This window comes from Stegodyphus dumicola, chromosome 4, assembly GCF_044657685.1.
Source record: "Stegodyphus dumicola isolate Sdum_Otavi_A_Nest chromosome 4, ASM4465768v1".
In the NCBI taxonomy this organism is placed as follows: Eukaryota; Metazoa; Arthropoda; class Arachnida; order Araneae; family Eresidae; genus Stegodyphus; species Stegodyphus dumicola.
The window spans coordinates 58,359,687-58,380,340 of NC_140771.1; the positions used below are offsets into that span (position 1 = coordinate 58,359,687).

A 20,654-nucleotide genomic window follows, 5' to 3' on the forward strand; every position below is an offset into this window, starting at 1 on the left:
TATTTTTTTCATCAAATTTTTTCGAGGTGTTCTGGCGAATTGAGGGGAACTTTATTCCATTTATAAGTTCCCTTTTCTTCTTTTTGTAAATTGTTTTTACAAAAACGTCCTCATATTTTAAATCACTCATGTCATTTTCAATATCCCTAAAATTGTCATTTGTTGGGAATAGGTTTGAGGAAGGAAAATAAGGACATTTAGAAACATTTCCCTCAATTTCTGAGTCACTTTCATGATCAGAATGTTCGATGACTTCTGATTCATCGACATCAGATGCGTTATACAAATTGCTGGAGTCTTCATCAACCGAGACTTCTTCTAAAATGCGCAAATAATGTTCAGGAGGTACAATATTCTTTCTGTACATACTTGGAGGAGCGGCGTACTGCATTTGCTAACACGACATGTTCACAAAAACTGCTTTCGGAAGGAAGACGAAAATCAGACTGACCAGAAATACCAGATGCACTGCACTCATGGAATGTTTCTAGGAGGGTTGAGGAAGGGAAGCTCAAGTTGTTGTCTAAAAATTACAGCTCAAAAGATGGCATTGGCGTACTCTGTACGCCGGCTCCTCCATTGCAGGGTTAAAAGATATATTAACACAAATTCAGGTTCTAAAATTTGTGTTTTCTTATTTGAAATACAAAAGCAAAGCATCACATTTCTTTAAGCTTTATAAAAACAATGTGGACTAAAAAAACAGTTACATGAACTTGTATGAATTTAATTACAAAAAATAATTAAAAATAATTAAACTGACTGCGTCAATATAAAAATCCAAGGTGCTTAACCACCTGGATAGACTTGGTGCACTGGTTGATGCTTGGAATATGAAGAATCTGTTAATTAGAAGATTTTTGTGGGCGTGGAAGGTCCGGATATTTGAGCACAATCACACGAAACACTTTACACTTCAAGGCGTGTGACTTTGTGGACACTGATGGTCCCCAAAAAACCACTTTTTGTAGCTACTTCCTAAACAGATGAAATTTTTACACTTGAAATATTTTCGAATATGGAATGGTCCCACTAGATGTTGATAATCTTTGGACATTGGCTGTCCTACAAACTTAAAGATGAGCTGTGTTGTCAGAATCCTGACAATCCGCTTCTTAAACAGATGAAATTTTTACATTTTCCTACTTGAAATATTTTTAGACACTGAACAGTCCCATAAGATGCTGATGATCTTTGGACATTGACTGTCCCACAACTTAAAAATGAGCTATATTCAAGAGCCTGACAGTCCACTTCTTAAACAAATAAAATTTTTACACTTTCCTGCTTGAAATAGTTTTGGACACGAGATAGTCCAGCAACTTAAAGATTATCTGTATTAAAGAGCCTTACATTCCTGTTTATCCAGACTGACTTCTGCAGTCTGCTTCCATGGATTTCATATTTACACTGCTGCCACCAATAAATTTTTAGCTGTAATGTGCCAAATTCCGTGATGAAAAAATTAAGACCACTTGTCTTTTGTTAAGTATTTATTTTGAAACTTATGACAATTTTCTTGGTTAAATAAAAGTAATATAACAGCTCAATCACAGAAGGGGAAAGACAACAGCTTTTCCATTGCATGATGTGACTTACTCCTCAGGCATTTTTCAGACAAACACCCTTTTTTTACATTTTCCAACTGCATCCACGGAAAACGCTCAAAGGGGGGTATCATTGATGACTCTTTTTTTTTTTATTCCTTTTTCTGACATTTATAGCAAACACTGGGGGTAATGTTCATATGAGAAAAGGAAATTCTTTAACATGAACCTGAAGTTTTGTCAAACAGGATGTTTATCACACTACCAATACAATCTGAAGTAAAAATGACAGTCAAAAGCATGATGTTCATCGTCTTCCCACTCTTCCGAAAAAAAAAAAAATTAAAGATTAAGACGATATTGATCACTTTTTTCTGACAACAAGGAATTGATCCATCATGAATTTCTACCCAAAGGTCAATCTGTCAATGCAGAGTTTATGAGTTAATTTTGAAAATGTTGCTGCAATGCATTCAGCAGTTTCAGCTAGAACTGTACCAGACCTGTATGCATACTGTGATCTGCATGCTCAACACGAGGTGACTGTTCTTCAGCACCCTGCATATTGCACACTTCTTTTTGTCCCCCCCCCCATCACCACTTTAAATTTGCCCTAAAAGGCTTACGCTTCATAAACGTTGTAGATATCTAGCAACACATGATTATGTTGCTTCAAGCGATTCCACACAAAACGTTTGCTGACAGTCTTCACAGCCGAAGTGAGTTGTAGCTAATGGTGCTTACTAGGCCAGCTAATGGTTGCTATGGTGCTTAAGACCGTAAAGTATTTTACTTGTAACTCTTGTTTCCTTTATTCTCTGAGACCATTCACCCAACTTTTCAGGCACACCTTGTATGTGTTTAAGTGGCATTAACCCTCTTAGTATTATGGATGGAAAATTCCATATCAAATTATGGCTTTCATATTCATTACATTTGAAAATTTCTGCCAGTGTTTAATGGACCAGTTTCAGGTTATATGTATGTTGGAAGAAAAGGACTGACGTACAAAGTGAAAGCTTCGTTTATTTAATAAAGAAAAACCATTCATTCATGACATTTTGAGGAACATTCAAATTTCAGGCCTAAACCCATAATGCTCGTAGGGTTAATAGTGATTGCATTACAATCTCTGTTATTGAGTTTAATACTTATGCATTTTCATTTTCCTTATCTTATGATCTTTTATTGATCTTTATTTTATGTTCGTTATGTCATTGGTAATTTTTTTCTTGACAGAGTATTGTTTTTCATAATTAAAACAATTAAAATTGTATGAAAAATTTGTTCATCATCTTTTTTTTTATTTTATATATATATATATATATATTATTTTGCATAGGCTGGAAAATTGGCTCTTGAACGAAAGTGGGCTTTGAATATAGGAGGAGGATTTCATCATTGTTCATCAGAACAAGGCGGAGGATTTTGTGCTTATGCTGATATAACGCTCTGTATAAAATTTTTATTTATGCATTACAGTCACATTTGTAAAGTTATGATAGTTGACCTGGATGCACATCAGGTTTGATTTTTCTTGATTTTATATTAAGGAGAAAGTTCTTTTTATGAAATGAAATAAGTTCTTTTGAGCTAAAATAGCAATATCAAGTTAATTAAATTATTAATAATTTTGAAAGTATTATATTGTCATTTTAAAAGTGAAATTCAGGAGTTTTTAGACTTGAATACCGTACAAAGTCTGTAATCTTGACATCCATTACCCAGAATGATCTATAATCCGGACCTCGAAGCCACAATTTTTTTTTTTTTTTTTTATATGCTTTACGCATGCGTGTTGGGAGGATGTGTCTCCAGATATGTTAAAAAATGCTTGGCATAATTTATGGCCAGCTACCATGTTTCATATGTTAAAAAATGCTTGGCATAATTTATGGCCAGCTACCATGTTTCATGGTGAGGACGATGAAGATGATAGCCTCGAATTTGAAAATTTTCGGACATTGTGAACTAAAGGTGAAATTTTCCAGTTATTGGATTTTGTAAAGGAATGTGGAGAAGCGGTAATAAATAAAGATGATATAACAGAAGTTTTTCATTGCGACGACAATGCCCCAATTATCAATCTATTAGGAAAGGACGGTGAAATCTGTAGTATGGTTGTAGATCCAGAAAATACCGCTTCCGATAGTGAAGAAAGTGACAGTATTATTGAAAACGAAAAAATTTCGATTAACAAGTTAGTTGGTATTCTCAATACAGCGATTACAGGACTTGAACAGGGGAACTGAACAAGAAATTATGTCTGTTTATAGAATTAAAGAGAAAGTATTAGCACAAAAAATGAAGCAACTTATACAACTTACATTGAAAGAAATGTTTAATAAAGTAAGCAAATAAATATTAAGCTTTTTTTTGTAAATTTTGATACCCTTTAGATCATAATTGTTCTTTATTTCATAAATTACGGTTTCATATTTTTAATTGTATAATTTCTGCATGCCATCTTACCAGATTTTAATTGATGATCTATAATCTGAAAAAAAACCCTAATCCAGAATCGCCGAAGTCCCGGCGAGTCTGGATTACGGACTTTGTACTGTATAAATTGTTGCTTTTGAAAAAATTGAATATGTATTATGTATAGTATCAATTGGTTTTAATAAACTCCCAAAGGAAAAAATGAGAGCAATATACATTTAATTTATATAATTTTTTTAATATACGTTTAATACTGTTTCTAAAATTAATGCAAACAAAATTCTGATTTTTTTATTGCTTTCTGATATTTACAGCACTAATTTTCAGTTGTTTAAGTAAATTTTTGTTGAAAGCATCAATACATACTTTCATACAGATTGTAAAAGTGATTTTAAAGTGAAAGCTCTAGCTATTTTGTGTTCCCCAGTATATCAACCATCATTATATTCCTCTCCCTAACAATGACATTTTCTGGTTCTGCGATATATTATTCCATGTATTGTAGATGTGTTCCTCAACTGGATTTACTTCAAGGACAGGTAAAATATTTCGGTAAGTTCTCACAGACCAGTAAGTTTAATAATTCGACCCATTGGCGCAGTTTTTTCTCATAAATAAATCATGAAGACAAAAATAACCGGCAAATATTTCTTGCGGACCGGCGATTGAGAAACACTGTTATAGATAGATATGCTGTGAATTAACACAATGCAAGTGAAATGTGCAGTTGTGTAGTTTTTTTTTAGGTAAAACCGAGCCTTCTTCCTTAGTTTCCCTGGAGAAAATGAAGTATTTGGGTGTTAGCTGTCACCCACTAATACATTACAAAATGTCACCCTTCACTGTGATTCTTGAGAACATTCAGTAATGCTAGAAACTGTTTCATACTCTTTTTGAAAGATGAGATTTTCATAATTTTCTTTCTTTTTTCTGCTAAGGCAGAAATAACAGGGATGGTTTATTTTTTTATTTCAACATCAATTTCGTTGGGGCAAGAAATGTGTGATTGTTTTTTATATCCCTTTCTGTGCAGAAAGTCCTTAGGACATTTGTCCATTTCATTAACTTTTACTTCATTTTGCATTGTATGTTGTTGAGAAATGAAACAGATGCAGACATGATTTGCAAGCTAACATAAAAGCTGCAGACATGATTTGTATTTAATATTTGAAAAAAAAAAAAAAAGTTGCAAGTATTCCAGCTCTCATGCAGTGAAAGTTGGAACACTTGAGAGTTTTTGGCAAAACAAAGTGGAGAATATTTAATAATAATGTAATGCCAGCAACAGCCAACAAATATTAGGGTAAGAATTGGAAATTGGTTCAAGGTAAGTTACTTGCCTGCTTATTTAAGAGATTTCTTATGAAGGCAGATACAAACTGCAGAGAATAACAATCTGATGTTATTTTCAGTTAAAAAAAAATTGATGAACCTGAGAGGGGTATATTTCATTGCTAAAAGGTGGCAATGGATTATTTGTGGTGTACTAGTCGGCACTTGCTAATATTCAAGTAGCAAAAATACATTTGTAGTTAAAAAGATACTGTTTGATATTCATTCATTGTAATATTGCCTTCACTTACATTACATAAATTCCTTTTTCTGATTCTTGGCCACCTCAAATTAAAATCCGATAGATTAACAAACAGTACAAGCATGGACATGAAGTTAAGATATTCACATTGTGACCAGAAATGGTTTTGAATTAAAGCATAGATTAATTTGTTAAGTTAGATCATTTAGATCTAACATATCTAAGATCATTTAGAAAGTAGTTTTATGAAAACCTACTAAAATTCAACTTTAATTAACTTTAGCCATTTTGACTGACCCCAGTTTTTCAAAATTGTCTGAACTTTTTCTATATGTATTTTGTAGGGTAATGGTCATGAACGGGATTTTATGGGCGATGACAGAGTTTATATATTTGATGTATATAACCATGGAATATATCCCCATGATGAATATGCTAAAGGTAACTATAATATTTATTTTAAAATAGTAAATGTAAATTATATAAATATTGTTCTGCACCTTTTCAACTTTATTATATAATTTGTTAAAACTTTTTTTAATCAGGATTTTGTGTCTGAAGATATTTATTGCTAATGGTAATAGTTTGTAACTTTTGTTCATAATAATGAATGATGAATATGTTAGTTACCACATGCAGATATAATTTATTCATAATGTATAAACGGAAATCTATGTAAAAACATTAGTTAAACTTTACTTTTGTTAATATTTGTTAAATTACTTGCCTAATTTATATATAAATAATATTAATCAATTACTTATTCAGCTGAGGCTTACAAATGCTGCTATTTCATAATTTATGTATCCTAAAATTAAAAAAAAATATGCATATTATGCATTTGTTTTATAAGTTGTGATTTTTTTGGCTTAAAATTATGTGCATCATTATTTCATTTAGGTATTTACAATGGTATTACATAACTAACTGTTAATAGTGCTTTTTAGCTTGTTTTGGTTTATAGATATGTTTGGTTTACAGATATGTTTTTTTCTATCATTATGAAACATGCTTTTAATCTGTCAAAAAGAATAACATTGTTTTCAGGTATCACAAAAAGACATGGATTGTACTATTGGCAGTATTAACTTATATTGTATACATGTGTTAAAAATAATATTAGTATGAAATAATGTCTACAACTTAGGAATATTACTTAAGAATAACTCTCATATAGAGCGTAGCTCTATTCATTAACTCCTTAATGCACCAATAAAAATTCAGAAAGTGGTCTCTTTTATCCCACCAATTATTTTATTCTGTATTTCAACTCAACCTCTGTCTTTAAGCGCAAAACTGTAGTAGATATATTCTTCTCTAGTCATATCTGAAAGAAATAAATAAAAAATAAATTAAAATTTTCCGATACAGAGTCTGGCACGCTAAATTTTTTTTTTTGAACAGTGTTGCCATTTTTTGCTTTGAAATCGTTTATTTTTTTAATCAAAAATTTGTTGAAGTGTTACAAAATCTGAAATCGATAATAAAACAAATTTAAAATACAAATTAGGGCTTCCACATGCCCATATTCTATGGAAGATTATGTTATTCAAATTTTGAATGCTGTACTGTTGTTTTAACACAATAATAGTACAGCATTCAAATAACAGTACAGCATCTGGTACTGTTGTTTTAACACAATGTGAGAAGCATACATATGTTTATGCAGATCCTTCATCATTTAATTTCTTGAAATATAACAAAGGGCAATAATATATGGTGGAACGATTTGAAAAGTGATACAGCCTTTTTCCGTTTTTGATGCAAAATGCCAAAACGAAATTAATAGTTCTTCAGGGTAAACTGCCCCTTTGGACTAAAAATCTTTAATGTGATTACTTGGACACACAGAAATAATTTATTTCATTGTACTCAATTTAAGATGGTTGAGTGCATTAAGAGGTTAAGTAATACATTTTAAAAATATGAGTCAAATCCTAATATTTCTCTAGTAGTAAAGAATTGCATCGTTTGACTGACTGTTTATAATATCTTGTAAGCGAATTCTGCCATTTTCTCTGAATTTTTTATATCTTGGTATTTGCTCAAATGATCTGCAATGAAATTATTAAATAACTATATTTTTAGAGCTGATGATTTTCATAACAATTAATATTTCATTGAAGTTGATTATTAAGTTATTCAAACTTGGCAAATTTTAGTTTTAAAAGGTAGAAAAATAATACAGTTGGAAGATGTCTGAAATATCCTTGATTGATTAGCAAAAAATGGGAAGAAAAAGTTGTGGGGAGAAAAGAAAAGTTTATAAATAAATGCTTGAAGCAAATTTCTTATGAATTATAAAATCATTTTCTAAATAAAATTTTTGTTTCATTTGCTTTTTAAGAATACAGTCAAAAGTCGTTACTCCGGACACCCATAAACCGGAATGATCTATAATCCAGACCTCAATGCTACAAACTTTCATGCACCAATGCATCCGCATAACGCGTGTAATACCTTTACGCATACGCGTTTAATGTATAACGGACGGTATAAGCTAAGCTAAAATTGCCTAATTATCTATTTCAGTTAATGTTAACAGATTGCGTTGTTCCTTAATCTTCGAATTTGATCCAGCTTATTATTTTTTGCAGACAGTTAGAGCAATTTTATAAAAGTAAGTTGGAACTTTCGATTACGTTAAATAGAATTTCCCATGCTGGAGCTGCCAAAGGACCTACAAAGGGAAAGCATGTTTTGATGTCCATCAAACAAAAAATGGAATTGCTGCAAAAAAATGGATAAAGGCTCCTTTGTTTCTCTAACCATTCCGAAATATGTTTATCAATTTCACGCTGCTCTGCACAGTTGGGGGGGGGGAACGTCGTGGCACACAATGAACTGGAAGTTGATCTGTCAGCACTATCCTTATCTTCAGGGTAGATGTTTTTATTTTATTCGGCTTATAATTCCTTACTAGATGTAGTATTTCATCTTGATGTACTCCGTCTTTGATATGATTTAAATCAAATTCCTCGTCATTATAAATATCACGAATACAAATCAAATAGTTTTCTGGTTGCAATTTTCTAATTTCGACTATGCGTAATGTATGCTTTACGCATGCGTGCATTGAATTACTCATGCGTGCAAGAAATGTTTAATAAAGTAAACAAATAAATATTAAGCTTTTTTTTTTTGTAAATTTTGATACCCTTTATTTCATAAATTACAGTTTCATATTTTTAATTTTATAATTTCTGCATGCCATTTTACCAGATTAATAAACTGATGATGTATAATCCGGAATCGCCGAAGTTCCGACAAGTCTGGACTTTTGACTGTATCAAAATATTTGTTTTTTAGGAGGCAGAAAATAGCATAAATCAGTCTTAAGATTTTTGTACTTCTAATTACAGTTTATTTATTAAATTAATATACCATAAACTTATTAAATTAATGTACCATAAAAACTGTAAAAGCTTTAATTTAATAACTTAATTTATTTTTTGTAAGATTATAAACTTTTCATTGCTTCTATTGGTAAGTGATTTTGCTTTAAATAGTCTTAATGATATATGAAATCAATAAGCTTCTTTACTGGTTGCAAATTATACCTCCCTTAAGCAACTCAAAGGAGAGAAGAGCTCAAAATTTACCCCCCTCTTTCCTAACAACTCTAAACCACCAGCAAGCTAATTAGTTTTCACTAACATTCAATAACTTAAGGTCAGCTGTGGATTAGTTAATAAAAAAAATATCATTGAACCTATCTTTTTTTTTTTTTTTTTTTTTTTTTTTTTTTTTGAGGGCATGACTAAATCTCCCTTATTTTCCTGTCATTTGTATTTTAAAGAAATCATTTGGAATCATGTTTTCTTTGGGGGGATCAATAATATTATGAAATATACTTTTCTTTTTACATTTTTCTGTTAACTGTGTAATGATTTTATACCTAAATAGTTTTTCTAATTTAGGAGCTATAAGGAAAAAAGTAGAACTGAGACATATGACTGAAGATGCGGAATATTTAGAAAAAGTGTCAAAGTTTGTTGCACTTCGTATTAATTTTTTTGACTGCTTATTTTTGTGTGTGTGTGTGTGCATTTTTATTCGTCGTTATTTAAATGCAGTTAAAATTTTAACTTTTAAAACCTTTGCCATAAAATGTATCATAATATGCATAACATTTCTGAATAATTCTTTATCTTTCAATATATTCAAAGCTGCTGTAAAAAGTTTTTTGGATATTGAAAACGTAAAAAGTTGCTAAAATTATATTTTGAAAAATCCCATGTAATATTGTTATACAGTTTGAATTTCATTTTACTGTATTTCTTTTCTTTTATATCTACCAACTATATTCACATTTAAAAATCACTTATAATAGTGAAAGAGTGAAAAACATATCTAAATAGTGAAAAATTTTTAATTTAATTATTTATTGTGTGATACAGTATTATAACATTATAAAAAAATGTTCTGAAATTGTGTGGAACATCATAGTAAAATTATCAGAAGCAAAATATAAGATTTGCTTCTGATAAGTGTAAAATTGTATTGTTATAAATGTAAAAGTGCAATTTCTGACATAGTTATAAAAATGATTGTATTAACTATGATGATCATTAAAGAAATTATCAATGTGAGATTATTTTTAAGTTGAATTCTGAAATTTAAAAGAATTAAAAATCTGAAAAGTTTTCAGCTAGTGTTTTCTTTTAATAAATAAAATTAAATGTTAAGTTTTTTTTTAATAAAACGAGTTTAAATGATTAACTTCGAGTTTTAAATGATTAACTTCCAAGTGTTTAAGATTCCTATCTTAAATATTTTTAAAAATAAGTCATCAACCAAATTAAAACCTCAGAGTATTAGAAAAATATGCCAATGTTTTGTAATATTTACTAGATAATTATCCATACTTAGGTAATGGAAGTATTATGTGTCATATTTTTAAACTTTTGCTCCCTTAAAAATTAACATGCTGACCATCGGTGTGATATTTTACTGTTGTTTAATAATTGTCAGGTTCTTCAAAGTCGAAGATTTTGTAAGTAAAATATTGTACGTGCAGTTATGCTAGAAATTAGTGTAATATAGTTCAAATGATGCAAATGCATTTGTTGGCATTCTGCTAAAACAATTAGAATCCTCCAGAAAGTGTTTAATTACTTACTGCAGGGCAAGGGGTCTTTCTTCAGCAGAAAGAGGGAATTTACTATTGAAGGATGGAAAGTCTTCATATCATTGGTGAATCTTGTCATCATGTGTTTTTTACACTTTTAGTTCATATCAGCAGAAATTAAGATTCATCTTGATTTTAAATCTGGAAACTGAGATGTTGAATTTGGTTTTCATAATTTATGAATTTTATATGAACAGTACATATCCCATCACTTACTTTAAAAAATAAGGTTACAAAAATTATGGAACTATATTTATTAGCAGATGTATACTTTTTGTAGTATCAAAAGAAATGGTCAACAAGTTTTCACCTTATTTGAGTGGGTTATGCAGATCATAGTTAATTGAATGTGACATTTGCCAGTTTTGTAATCACCATATTTACCAGTATTTAACATGGCATTTATCACTATTACAAGAATATTTTATTCCTTTTTTTTAAAGTAAATTTTGTGTTCCTTCTCCAGTTAATGTAAATAGTAATGCATATAGATTTTAGCACAAAAATTGAAAAAGAATATCATGATTATTTATTATAGTATAATTATTATAATTAATTAAATGACTAATGATAACTTTATTAATCAATTAATCTTTATTAATTATTTGTTAATGTATAATTATTACTATAACTAATTATTAAGAAATTTCTTTGTTGAGTTTACAATAATGTGCATATGTTTAAACTTGAAGATTAAAAAAATCTACATATTAATTATTAATATAATTATAATAATTATTGCAACCAATTATAATAATATTTCATTATAATTGATTATAATAATTGTACTAATAATATAATGAAAATTATGCAATAAAATATAATCATTAAGTAATTGGTTATATTTGTTCTCCAATAACAATTATTTATTACATTTTATCATTAAATTATTTATATGCTATAAGGTATTTCTCTCACTTTCCTAGCGTGCCTTCATGTTGTAGTGGTTCTGCATGCTGGGCCGATAATCCAGAGGTCCGTGGTTCGATTCCTGGCGAAGGCGGTTGCTAATTTTTCATCTCTCCGGCTTTTCCAATTAACTTAATGTCTCTACAATGCAACAAATTTAAGTTTTAAAAACACTCATATTTTTACCAATAAATAAATAAAATAAATTAAATACAGTGTAATTAATCGCAGTGTTGCCACCCAGATGGTATAGTGGTTGCGGGAGCCTACTGCGGTATTGAAGACCTGGGTTTGAATCCCGAAGAAGGCATTGCTGTATAGGAAGTAATGATGGCCTACCATTACGTCCCTTCATAGGAAGTAATGATGGCCTACCAGGTGCCTCCACAATAAAGTGGCAACCACTTCTGGCCTTAGTAGTGGCCAAGCTTAAACCAGCTAAGTACTGCCAATGGGAGGGGGGAATATCACAGTGTAACAAAACAATTAATAAAAAATGAGGATCAAATTTCACCTTAGATTATTCAAAAGTAATTTTTGCCTTAAATCTGTGCTTTTTGAGATATGTGAAAAAATCCGTCCTACATGATGCACGTCTATCCTGCCTGTTTCAGGGATAAATTAGTCTAAATGGTGTATGCATGCTTGCAGTCATCTGTGGTGGTCAAACTATAGCTATGTATATTATTAAGTGACAAATGAAAAGCTTTTAATGTTTGAAAACAAGAAATATTACTGATCTGTAGACTATAGAGTTATATTTGTTAACCACATATTTGATTATTAGAAACTGCATTTATTTATATTTTCAATCAATATCATCACTAATTGTAAAATGCATGAGAGTTAGTTTTATGATTCCTTCAGAATTAGCATACAGTTCACTAAAAATTTTTTAAAAAATGCATTTTCATATTCATAAACAAAGTTAAAAAGACATCTGCTAATTTAAATATTACTCAATTATTTATTCTAGCAATCAGCCTCTCTTTTTTTCTTCATGGCAATCAGTATTCTAAAACCTTTTCACATCATGCATTGAATATTCATGAAAATATAAAAAGTACACTTTTGAGTATACAAGTACACTTTTGAATTAAAACATGTACTTGTGAAGGTTATGATAGAATGAAATATACCATATAACTTACATTTGTAATCTTGTTCCATAGTTACGTTGGTGCAGCTTCAGTTTCTTTACAACAGGAACTTGATGGAATCATTTGAAGAATTTCTACCCCAGCTTATTGTATACAATGCTGGAACTGATATATTAAAAGGTGATCCACTGGGATGCTTGGCAATATCACCTCAGGTATACACATATTATATAAAAGTTCTTGAATTTTGAGGGATTGCCTTTTTTGATAAATTTAAATATATTATTTATACTAGAAATTAAGAGGATGTATAACGAAGTGATAAGGTAATGATAAAATGGAGAGATAAGCATTTGTTATAAAATTAATGATTTTATTTAATGACATGATTAAATCATGTTCATACTGGAAAGAAAAATTTGAATAATAATTTCTCGCTTTACAAATTGTAATTGATATGAATCTGAAAATTAAAAATATTTTTTGTTGCTGTTGCCATTTAATAAACTTGGATATTCAGTTGTTTCATTAAATTACTAATGAACATCTGAAGAAGGAGAACCAGGACCTGATTAATGCATAGACCCACAGAATGAGTCTTAGTGTTGTCAGAGGTTTTAAGAGAGCCCCAAATTATCCTATAATTGCTCTTGAATTTTTCTTTAGTGAAAACCAGGAAAATAATAGTGGAACCCCTAAAAGGATTCTGTGCCTAAGGCCCCAAACTGGTTTAGTTGGGCCTTAGTTATGTGCTTGGAGTTTTTGGGAGAGGAAAATGTTAGTTTACAATAATAATTTATATCATTTTTTCTAAACTTCTCAAACTATTAAATGCACTTGGCTGCAAATCATTTTCATATAAGTATTTTCAATACATATTAAAAGCAAATAAGATTTTGTTACTCTATGTTTGCATTATACCTATGCAATGAAACAACACTTCAGGCTAAATGGTTGAGAAAAATAACATAAACCGGTAGATCAGTAATAATTCAATGTATTTAAAATCAGCATTTTAATTGTTTCGTTATGTAGAGTAGTTTTTTTTTTTTTTTTTTTTTTTTTCATTTTTTAGTTGCTCTGAAACATGAATGAAGTTTTTTAAAGGAAAATATTGTAATAATAAAGTATATTTAATTATAACCAGTTAATTGGCAATTAAAAATTTGTAATTACATGTGTCTGTAAAAAAGAAAAGGATATTTAAAAACTTTTTGTGACATGCCAAATCTCAGCTAGCACTGTCAGAACTATGGTTGAAATGACACACAATAAAATCTTTTGTAACTGGCACCCAGTTAATTGGTAGTATAAAAATAATAGCACTTTAAGGTCTAAAATTAATCCATAATGTATTCCTATGATATAAAAAAAAAAAAAAAAAAAAAAAAAAAAAAAAAAAAAAAAACCGTTTGTAATGGGCTAACAACTAAAGTGTTAAAAAAAGTGTTATCTTTCTTCTGCCAAATATAACAAACCTTATGAAACAATGAACCAAGAAATGATGAAGAATATAAAGATAACCTTTTATGTGTCAGTGTATGAACTTTGTATGATGTAACCCATGATTGTGAGAAGTAATTCATATTGAAACATACAATACTTACTTTGGCTGCTGTCTGGAACATTACTTTGCATCACTGTTAGCAAAAATTGTGACCTGGGATAAAAATCTTAGATTTGGTTATGAATTAAGTGTTATATATGTTGACACGTCAAACATAGATAAATTACTGTTTATTTATAAGATTAAATTAGATTACCGTAATTTCCGGAAGAAATGCCGCAACATTTATGTGTTTAAAACTTAAATTTTCAGCGGGTGCGGCATTTCTACCCATGCAACGTTTAGGTGCACTAAAAATAAAATATTTCCTATGATGGTCATTGTACATAGTTTGGATGGCCTTGTCATTGTACATAGACTGGTGCTGTTCCCACACAAAAGACCACTCAGTTGCTTTTTGCCAACATTATTTTGTTTACATTCTTTCCCTTGAACGGACCTACATGCATTATTCACCCTAAATAGGATCTCAGAACAATAACATTCTTCCCCCTTTCAAATCAACATTCTCATCAGTTTGAATAGTCTCTCTCCTCTGCCATTCGATGAATCTTCTGGGACCCATCCTCTCCCCACTCCTGCCTTTTCTGCAATTTTTTTCAAAGGCGGACACGACTCCACCTGCATTTTCAGCATGAATCGAGTTTTCTTGGTACTCTGCCAGATACAGATCCCATCAGTCTGGGTACAAGTATTTGTTGGATAGTTTTTAAGTAAGAAGAGAGCGTAAAATTTTGGAAAATGTCACCTAGACGGCACAGAAGCTATACTGCTGGTTTTAAGCTTCATGTAATTTCACGTGCTGAACAAATTGGAAATAGAGCAGCAGCTCGAGAGTTTGAAGTGGACGAGAGATGTATTCGACGTTGAAGAACTGAAAAAGAACTTCTTAAAAATATGCCACAACAGAAACGAGCCAGTGATAAGGTGGCCGAATCTAGAGGACGACCTTGCAAACTGGATAAAGGAGCAACAAGGAAAGAGAATGGCAATTTCGATTGTAAAAATTCGCTTACAAGCAAAATTTATAGCAAAACAAATGAACATAAATGATTTCAAAGGAGGGTCTTGCTGGTGTAGCAGATTTATGAAAAAAAAAAAATATTTCTGTGCGTACTAGAACAACAGTTGGGCAACAATTACCAATGGACTGGCAGGATAAAAAGGAATCTTTTTTAAAATATGTGACAGATATTATTGACAAAAAAAAAAAAAAAAAATCAGTCACAGATAATAAATACAGATGAAACGCCGTTAGCTTTTGACTCTCCTGCAAACAGAACTGTTGATGAAACTGGTGCAAAAACTGTATCTGTGCTTACGACGGGGCATGAAAGAACGTCATTTACATGTGTGTTAGCTTGTGCCGGAAACGGTGACAAGCTAAAGCCGATGATCATTTTTAAACGAAAGACTATTTCAAAGGAAGAATTTCCTAATAACGTAATTATTTGTGCAAACAAGAACGGCTGGATATGCGAAACAATCATGCATGAGTGGCTACAAAAAGCTTTGCAGTATCGTAAGGGATCTTTTTTCCAACCAAATGGGTTATTGATAATGGATTCCATGCGTGCTCATTTACTTGAGTCAGTGAAAACCAGATGTCAAAAATTGTCTACGACCGTAGCAATAATTCCTGGTAGTTTGACAAAAATCTTACAACCATTAGATTTGTCAGGTAATAAATCCTTCAAAGCTGAAGTCTGAAAGCGGTGGGAGTGTTGGATGAGTGAAGGATTGCATACGTATACCAAAAGCAGTAAAATGCGTAGAGCGTCTTTTGAAGAAGTTGCAAAGTGGGTAGGAAGTGTTTTACTGGAAATCAGTAAAACATCGCCAATAATAGCAGGGTTCAAAGAAGCTGAAATTATACCCTTAGATAAAAAGACTGTAAACCAAGAGGATGAATGTGACGATCTGGAAGACTTGGACTTGAATCAGGATTTACTAAATCTTTTTAATTCATATAGTGAAGAATCAGATTTTGATGGCTTCATATAATGTATAGTTTGCTGTAATTCCTTTTGTAAGTAAAATTTAAAATTTCTTTTTGTCATCCAAATTTAATATTTCGTTGTTGCAACATTTTTATAATATAGTCTGATTATTACAAATATGGACTTCTTTAGTGGATAAATATAAGTATATACGTGAATGTAAATATATTTTCAACATTTCTTACCTTTAATTTATTTTTGAGTTATGGTTTCATTGCATGTATTTTTCTTAACTGATATGTCATATATCAGGACTTAGGTTGAGATTTTGCATCTATACGACCCACGACAATAACACGCGCAATTTAATCTGTTGCGGCGTTTACGCTGATGCGGCATTTCTGTGTAATTTAAATTTTTTTCTGCCATTTTTCTTGAGTGCGGCGATTCCGCTGATGCGTCCTTTCTTCCAGAAATTATGGTACTTATACACAAGATAGACATTGATGCTACATGGTTGGCGGCAAGTGACCAGAGTGTGGCGCAGCACAAATAGTGTGCACTTGCGTAGCTAGTCAAGAGGTTAGAGGCACTGCCATATATCGGCAAGCAAAGTAATTAATATCGAACATGCCCTTTTTATTTATAGAACAAGACTAGTCCATGTTACTAACTTAGTACAATAATTATTTTACATCATTACTTACTTAGTGGTTAACTTAAGAAAACATTTTGACATTAAATTATTACTTAACAGTTGACTTTAGAGAACATAGGAAAATTGCACACCTTGATGACTCACTTAAATCATTAAAATTGTGACTTACTTATTAAACTGATATTTTAGAGTTCTGAACAGTTCATTAAATTCCATAATTAGTCTATAAATAAAGTATAATTTTTTGCCATCAATAAGTTCTTCCTAATTGTCTCTATATCGAAGAGGTTTTATTCTATTTCTACTTGATCGTCTTAACATTGGTTCAGTTGATACATTTCCTGGAATTTGAGAATGTTTAGTAGAATCACTTTCCTGTTCCTTAGGCAGATCCTGCTTATCATTATCTACAAGAACAGGTTGATCCAGTGTTGATTGATCAAGTGCAAACAAATCTTCTGCTGTTCCGTTCCACTCTGTCATTTCACACATAGACTTGTCTTTACAAGTGTGATGTTGGTTTCTCCTATACACAGTTCCATCGTTCACTTTTATGACATAAGATCTTGGTTGAGGACCTGTCTTCATGATCATACCCTGTTTCCAAGGCTCTTTAATTTTCCATTTGAACCACACTTTATCATTTTCATGAAGTTTTGGAAGCTGGGTTGCATGTTTATTGGCATATTTCTTTTGCACCATCTGCCTTTTTTCTAAGGCTCTACTTGCACCTTTTATTTGAAATTTTGATAGCAATGCTTTAGGATGTGATGGCAGAAAAGATCTCAGTCTTCTTCCCAATAATAATTCAGCCGGGGATGGCAAATCTTTCGCAGGTTGAATTCTGTAATCTAGCAAAACAATATACAAGTCTTTTCCTTCTTCTGCAGCTTTGCTCAGAGACTTCTTGAGAGTTTGGACAGATCTTTCAATTTGCCCATTTGCTCTAGGAAAATGTGGTGATGTGATGTTATGCATAACACCCCATTCTTCAAGAAATTTCCCTAATGCTTCTGAGTTGTATGGTGGTCCACCATCAGTGATGAGCTTCTCTGTTATTCCATGTGTTGCAAAAATGGACTGGTAATTACAGCTTGAGCAGTTATACTTTTAAGTGGTTTCAGCTATATATATTTTGAAACGTAGTCTATCATTAACAGATATTGTTGTCCTTTCAGGTAAAAGAAATCACAGGCAACTTTTTTGCCAGGGTCTCTCTGGTAGATCACAGTCTAAAAGAACTTCTTTTTGATTAGTATGTTGATATTTCTGACAGATTGCACATTTAGAAACATATTCTTCCACATCTTTGTTGATGTTAGTCCAGTAAAAATATTCTCTAGCTTTACTAGAAACTATACCTTTGTGAGACACATGCAGGTTTTCATAATTTCTTTCCTAAGAGATGCTGGCACAACTAGTCGTCGTCCTCGACAAATTATTCCATCCTTTGTTGTATAAAGCTCTTCTTTGCAATGCCAGTAAGATTGTGCTGCTGGCCTTGTTTTTGCTTCTTTCTGGCCATCCATTTTTTATATGAAATAACACATCTTGCAATTCAGGGTCCTTTTCGGTCATTTTTACGATTTGCCATTTTGTTGGAGAGGCTTGTGTTGCTCGACTTACATTAACAGTAGGTTCTTGACTGAAGGTGTCAACAGTTGACTGTGCTCTGGACAGGGCATCAGCTATTAGCAATTCTTTTCCTGGGACATATTCCAATTTCAAATCATACCTGTTCAGTTTGAGGAGCATGCACTGAAGACAAGGTGAGATTGTATCATAAGGTTTTTTACTAAGGCCTAGTAATGGTTTGTGATCAGTCTGCACTGTTACATGTCTTCCATATGTATAGTAGTTTAAATGTTCTAACCCATATACATCTGCTAAGAGTTCTTTTTCAATCTGCGCATACCTTTGCTGCGTTTCTGTCAATGATGCTGATCCAAAAGCCACAGGTTGATTATTTTGTAGGAGAACTGCTCCAATTCCATATTTACTGGTATCTACTGACACGGTTACAGGTTTGCTTTTGTCAAAATACTGTAAACATGGGGCTTGAACAATCATCTGTTTTAGGTGCTCATAGTCTCTTTGGATGTTTTCATCCCATAACCATTCGCTATCATTTCTCAAAAGTTGCCTTAACGAATGAGTTAGACTTGACAACTGAAGTGTGAATTTTGCTAAATATGTCAACATTCCTAGAAATAAATCACTGCAAGTCTTCTCTGCCTTTTGGTTCTGCAAACTTTTAAATCGCTTGGATCTTCTTTGGATCAGGTGCAATGCGTTTATCAGATAATACGTGTCCTAAATAAGTCACAGAGTTCCGAGATAGCTGTGTCTTCTCGATGTTAAATTTTAGATTAGCACTTCTGGCTATCGTAAGTGGTGTCTTCCGCAACAGTTTGCAATGTTCTTCGACAGACGGCGATCCTAGGGCTAAATCATCAAAATATGGATTTATCTCATTCTCACTGCTAAAAATCTCCTCCATGGCCCTTTGAAATTCCTCAGGTGCATTGTTCAGACCGAAAGGAAGAACCGAATCTTCCCCAGGGCATTGTAAATGTATGATGAAGTATGATGACTTCTCATCAAACGGTAGTTGCCAAAATCCATTCTTGGCATCCAAAATGGTAAATATTTTACATCCTTGGAGTTTTGTCATAAGAGCTTCTGCTGTAGGGATTGGATAATGAGGTCTTTGAATAGCCTCATTAAGCTGCCTTGGATCTAAACAAATTCTCAATTTCTTTGGCATATTTATCACAACCATGTTGCTCACCCATTCTGTAGGCTCATCAGCTTTCGCTATGATGCCAGTTTCAACCATTCTATTTAGCTCCTTTTTTACTTTTTTTTACATTTCATATTTTTAATTGTATAATTTCTGCATGCCATCTTACCAGATTTAAATTGATGATCTATAATCCGGAAAAACCCTTAATCCAGAATCCCCGAAGTCCCGACGAGTCCGGCTTACGTACTTTGTACTGTATACCTCAGGTGATATTATCTGGAATGGGATCTTTAAATATGGAACAGCAAATTTTACTTGTAGAAAAAAATACAGCCCAACAGTTGAGTTTTTTTAAAGTGTGTGCAGTTTTATAACTAATTGATGGAAAGAAAGAAAAGACAACAGAGTTTTTGTAACATTCTAAAATGAGAGAGTGCTTTTTGATGTGCTGAGATGAGAGTTTTTTAACCACTTTTTGAATCGTTGGGTGGAAAGCCTGTCCTGATAACAAGTACTTTTAAATAGTTTAATTCTTGAACAGGCTTGAAGTGCTTAGAAAAAGAAATAAAATGGAGCTACCTTGTCGAATGAGAGATTTGAAATGGACTAGATAGTCAAACAACACATTTGAAGTGTAGTGGGGAAGGTTTATGGTATGGTAGTACTGAAGTTGGATATGTTGGATGTGACCAAAATGTCAAAAACTAAAGGATCTCAAGTTCAAAAGCAAACTGAATAGGAGGATAAGTAGAATTCATAATTGAAAGACCTTCATCTTTCAATTATGAAGCTTCTTTAATTCTTATTGCTGTCAGAGTAAAGGTATCATTCGTGTAACAGAATCACACATGGAAGTTTAAAATTTCAAATAATTTAGCTGCATAATCAGTAAGAATATGAAAGCTTCCCATGGCTAATTGTTAAGCTTGTTGTTGTACTTACTTTAAAAAGCAAACCGTGTTTGCTTCAAAGTTGAGTAAGGGAAATTAACTGATCAGTTTTGATACATGAGAAATGAAATAAATGAGATTTTTAGAAATTTATTTGCAATAAATGAGATAAGCAGTTTTTTAAGTGGTT

The 20,654-nt window shown here is 31.7% G+C and overlaps 1 protein-coding gene across 4 annotated transcripts in view; it reads left to right on the plus strand.

The window, feature by feature from the left end:
• HDAC11 (Histone deacetylase 11) overlaps positions 1-20,654 on the plus strand; it is a 49,692-nt gene that overhangs the window by 23,025 nt on the left and 6,013 nt on the right. For 2 of the 4 annotated variants that reach the window (XM_085814951.1, XM_085814952.1), the window contains exons 5-8: positions 2,890-3,072; positions 5,868-5,964; positions 9,444-9,513; positions 12,770-12,878. In XM_085814951.1, coding sequence (XP_085671077.1) covers positions 2,890-3,072; positions 5,868-5,964; positions 9,444-9,513; positions 12,770-12,878 — 459 coding nt within the window. Of the gene's footprint in view, positions 1-2,889; positions 3,073-5,867; positions 5,965-9,443; positions 9,514-12,735; positions 12,879-20,654 lie in introns of all 4 variants that reach the window. The other 2 variants (XR_015040676.1, XM_085814953.1) reach the window with 2 other exon arrangements.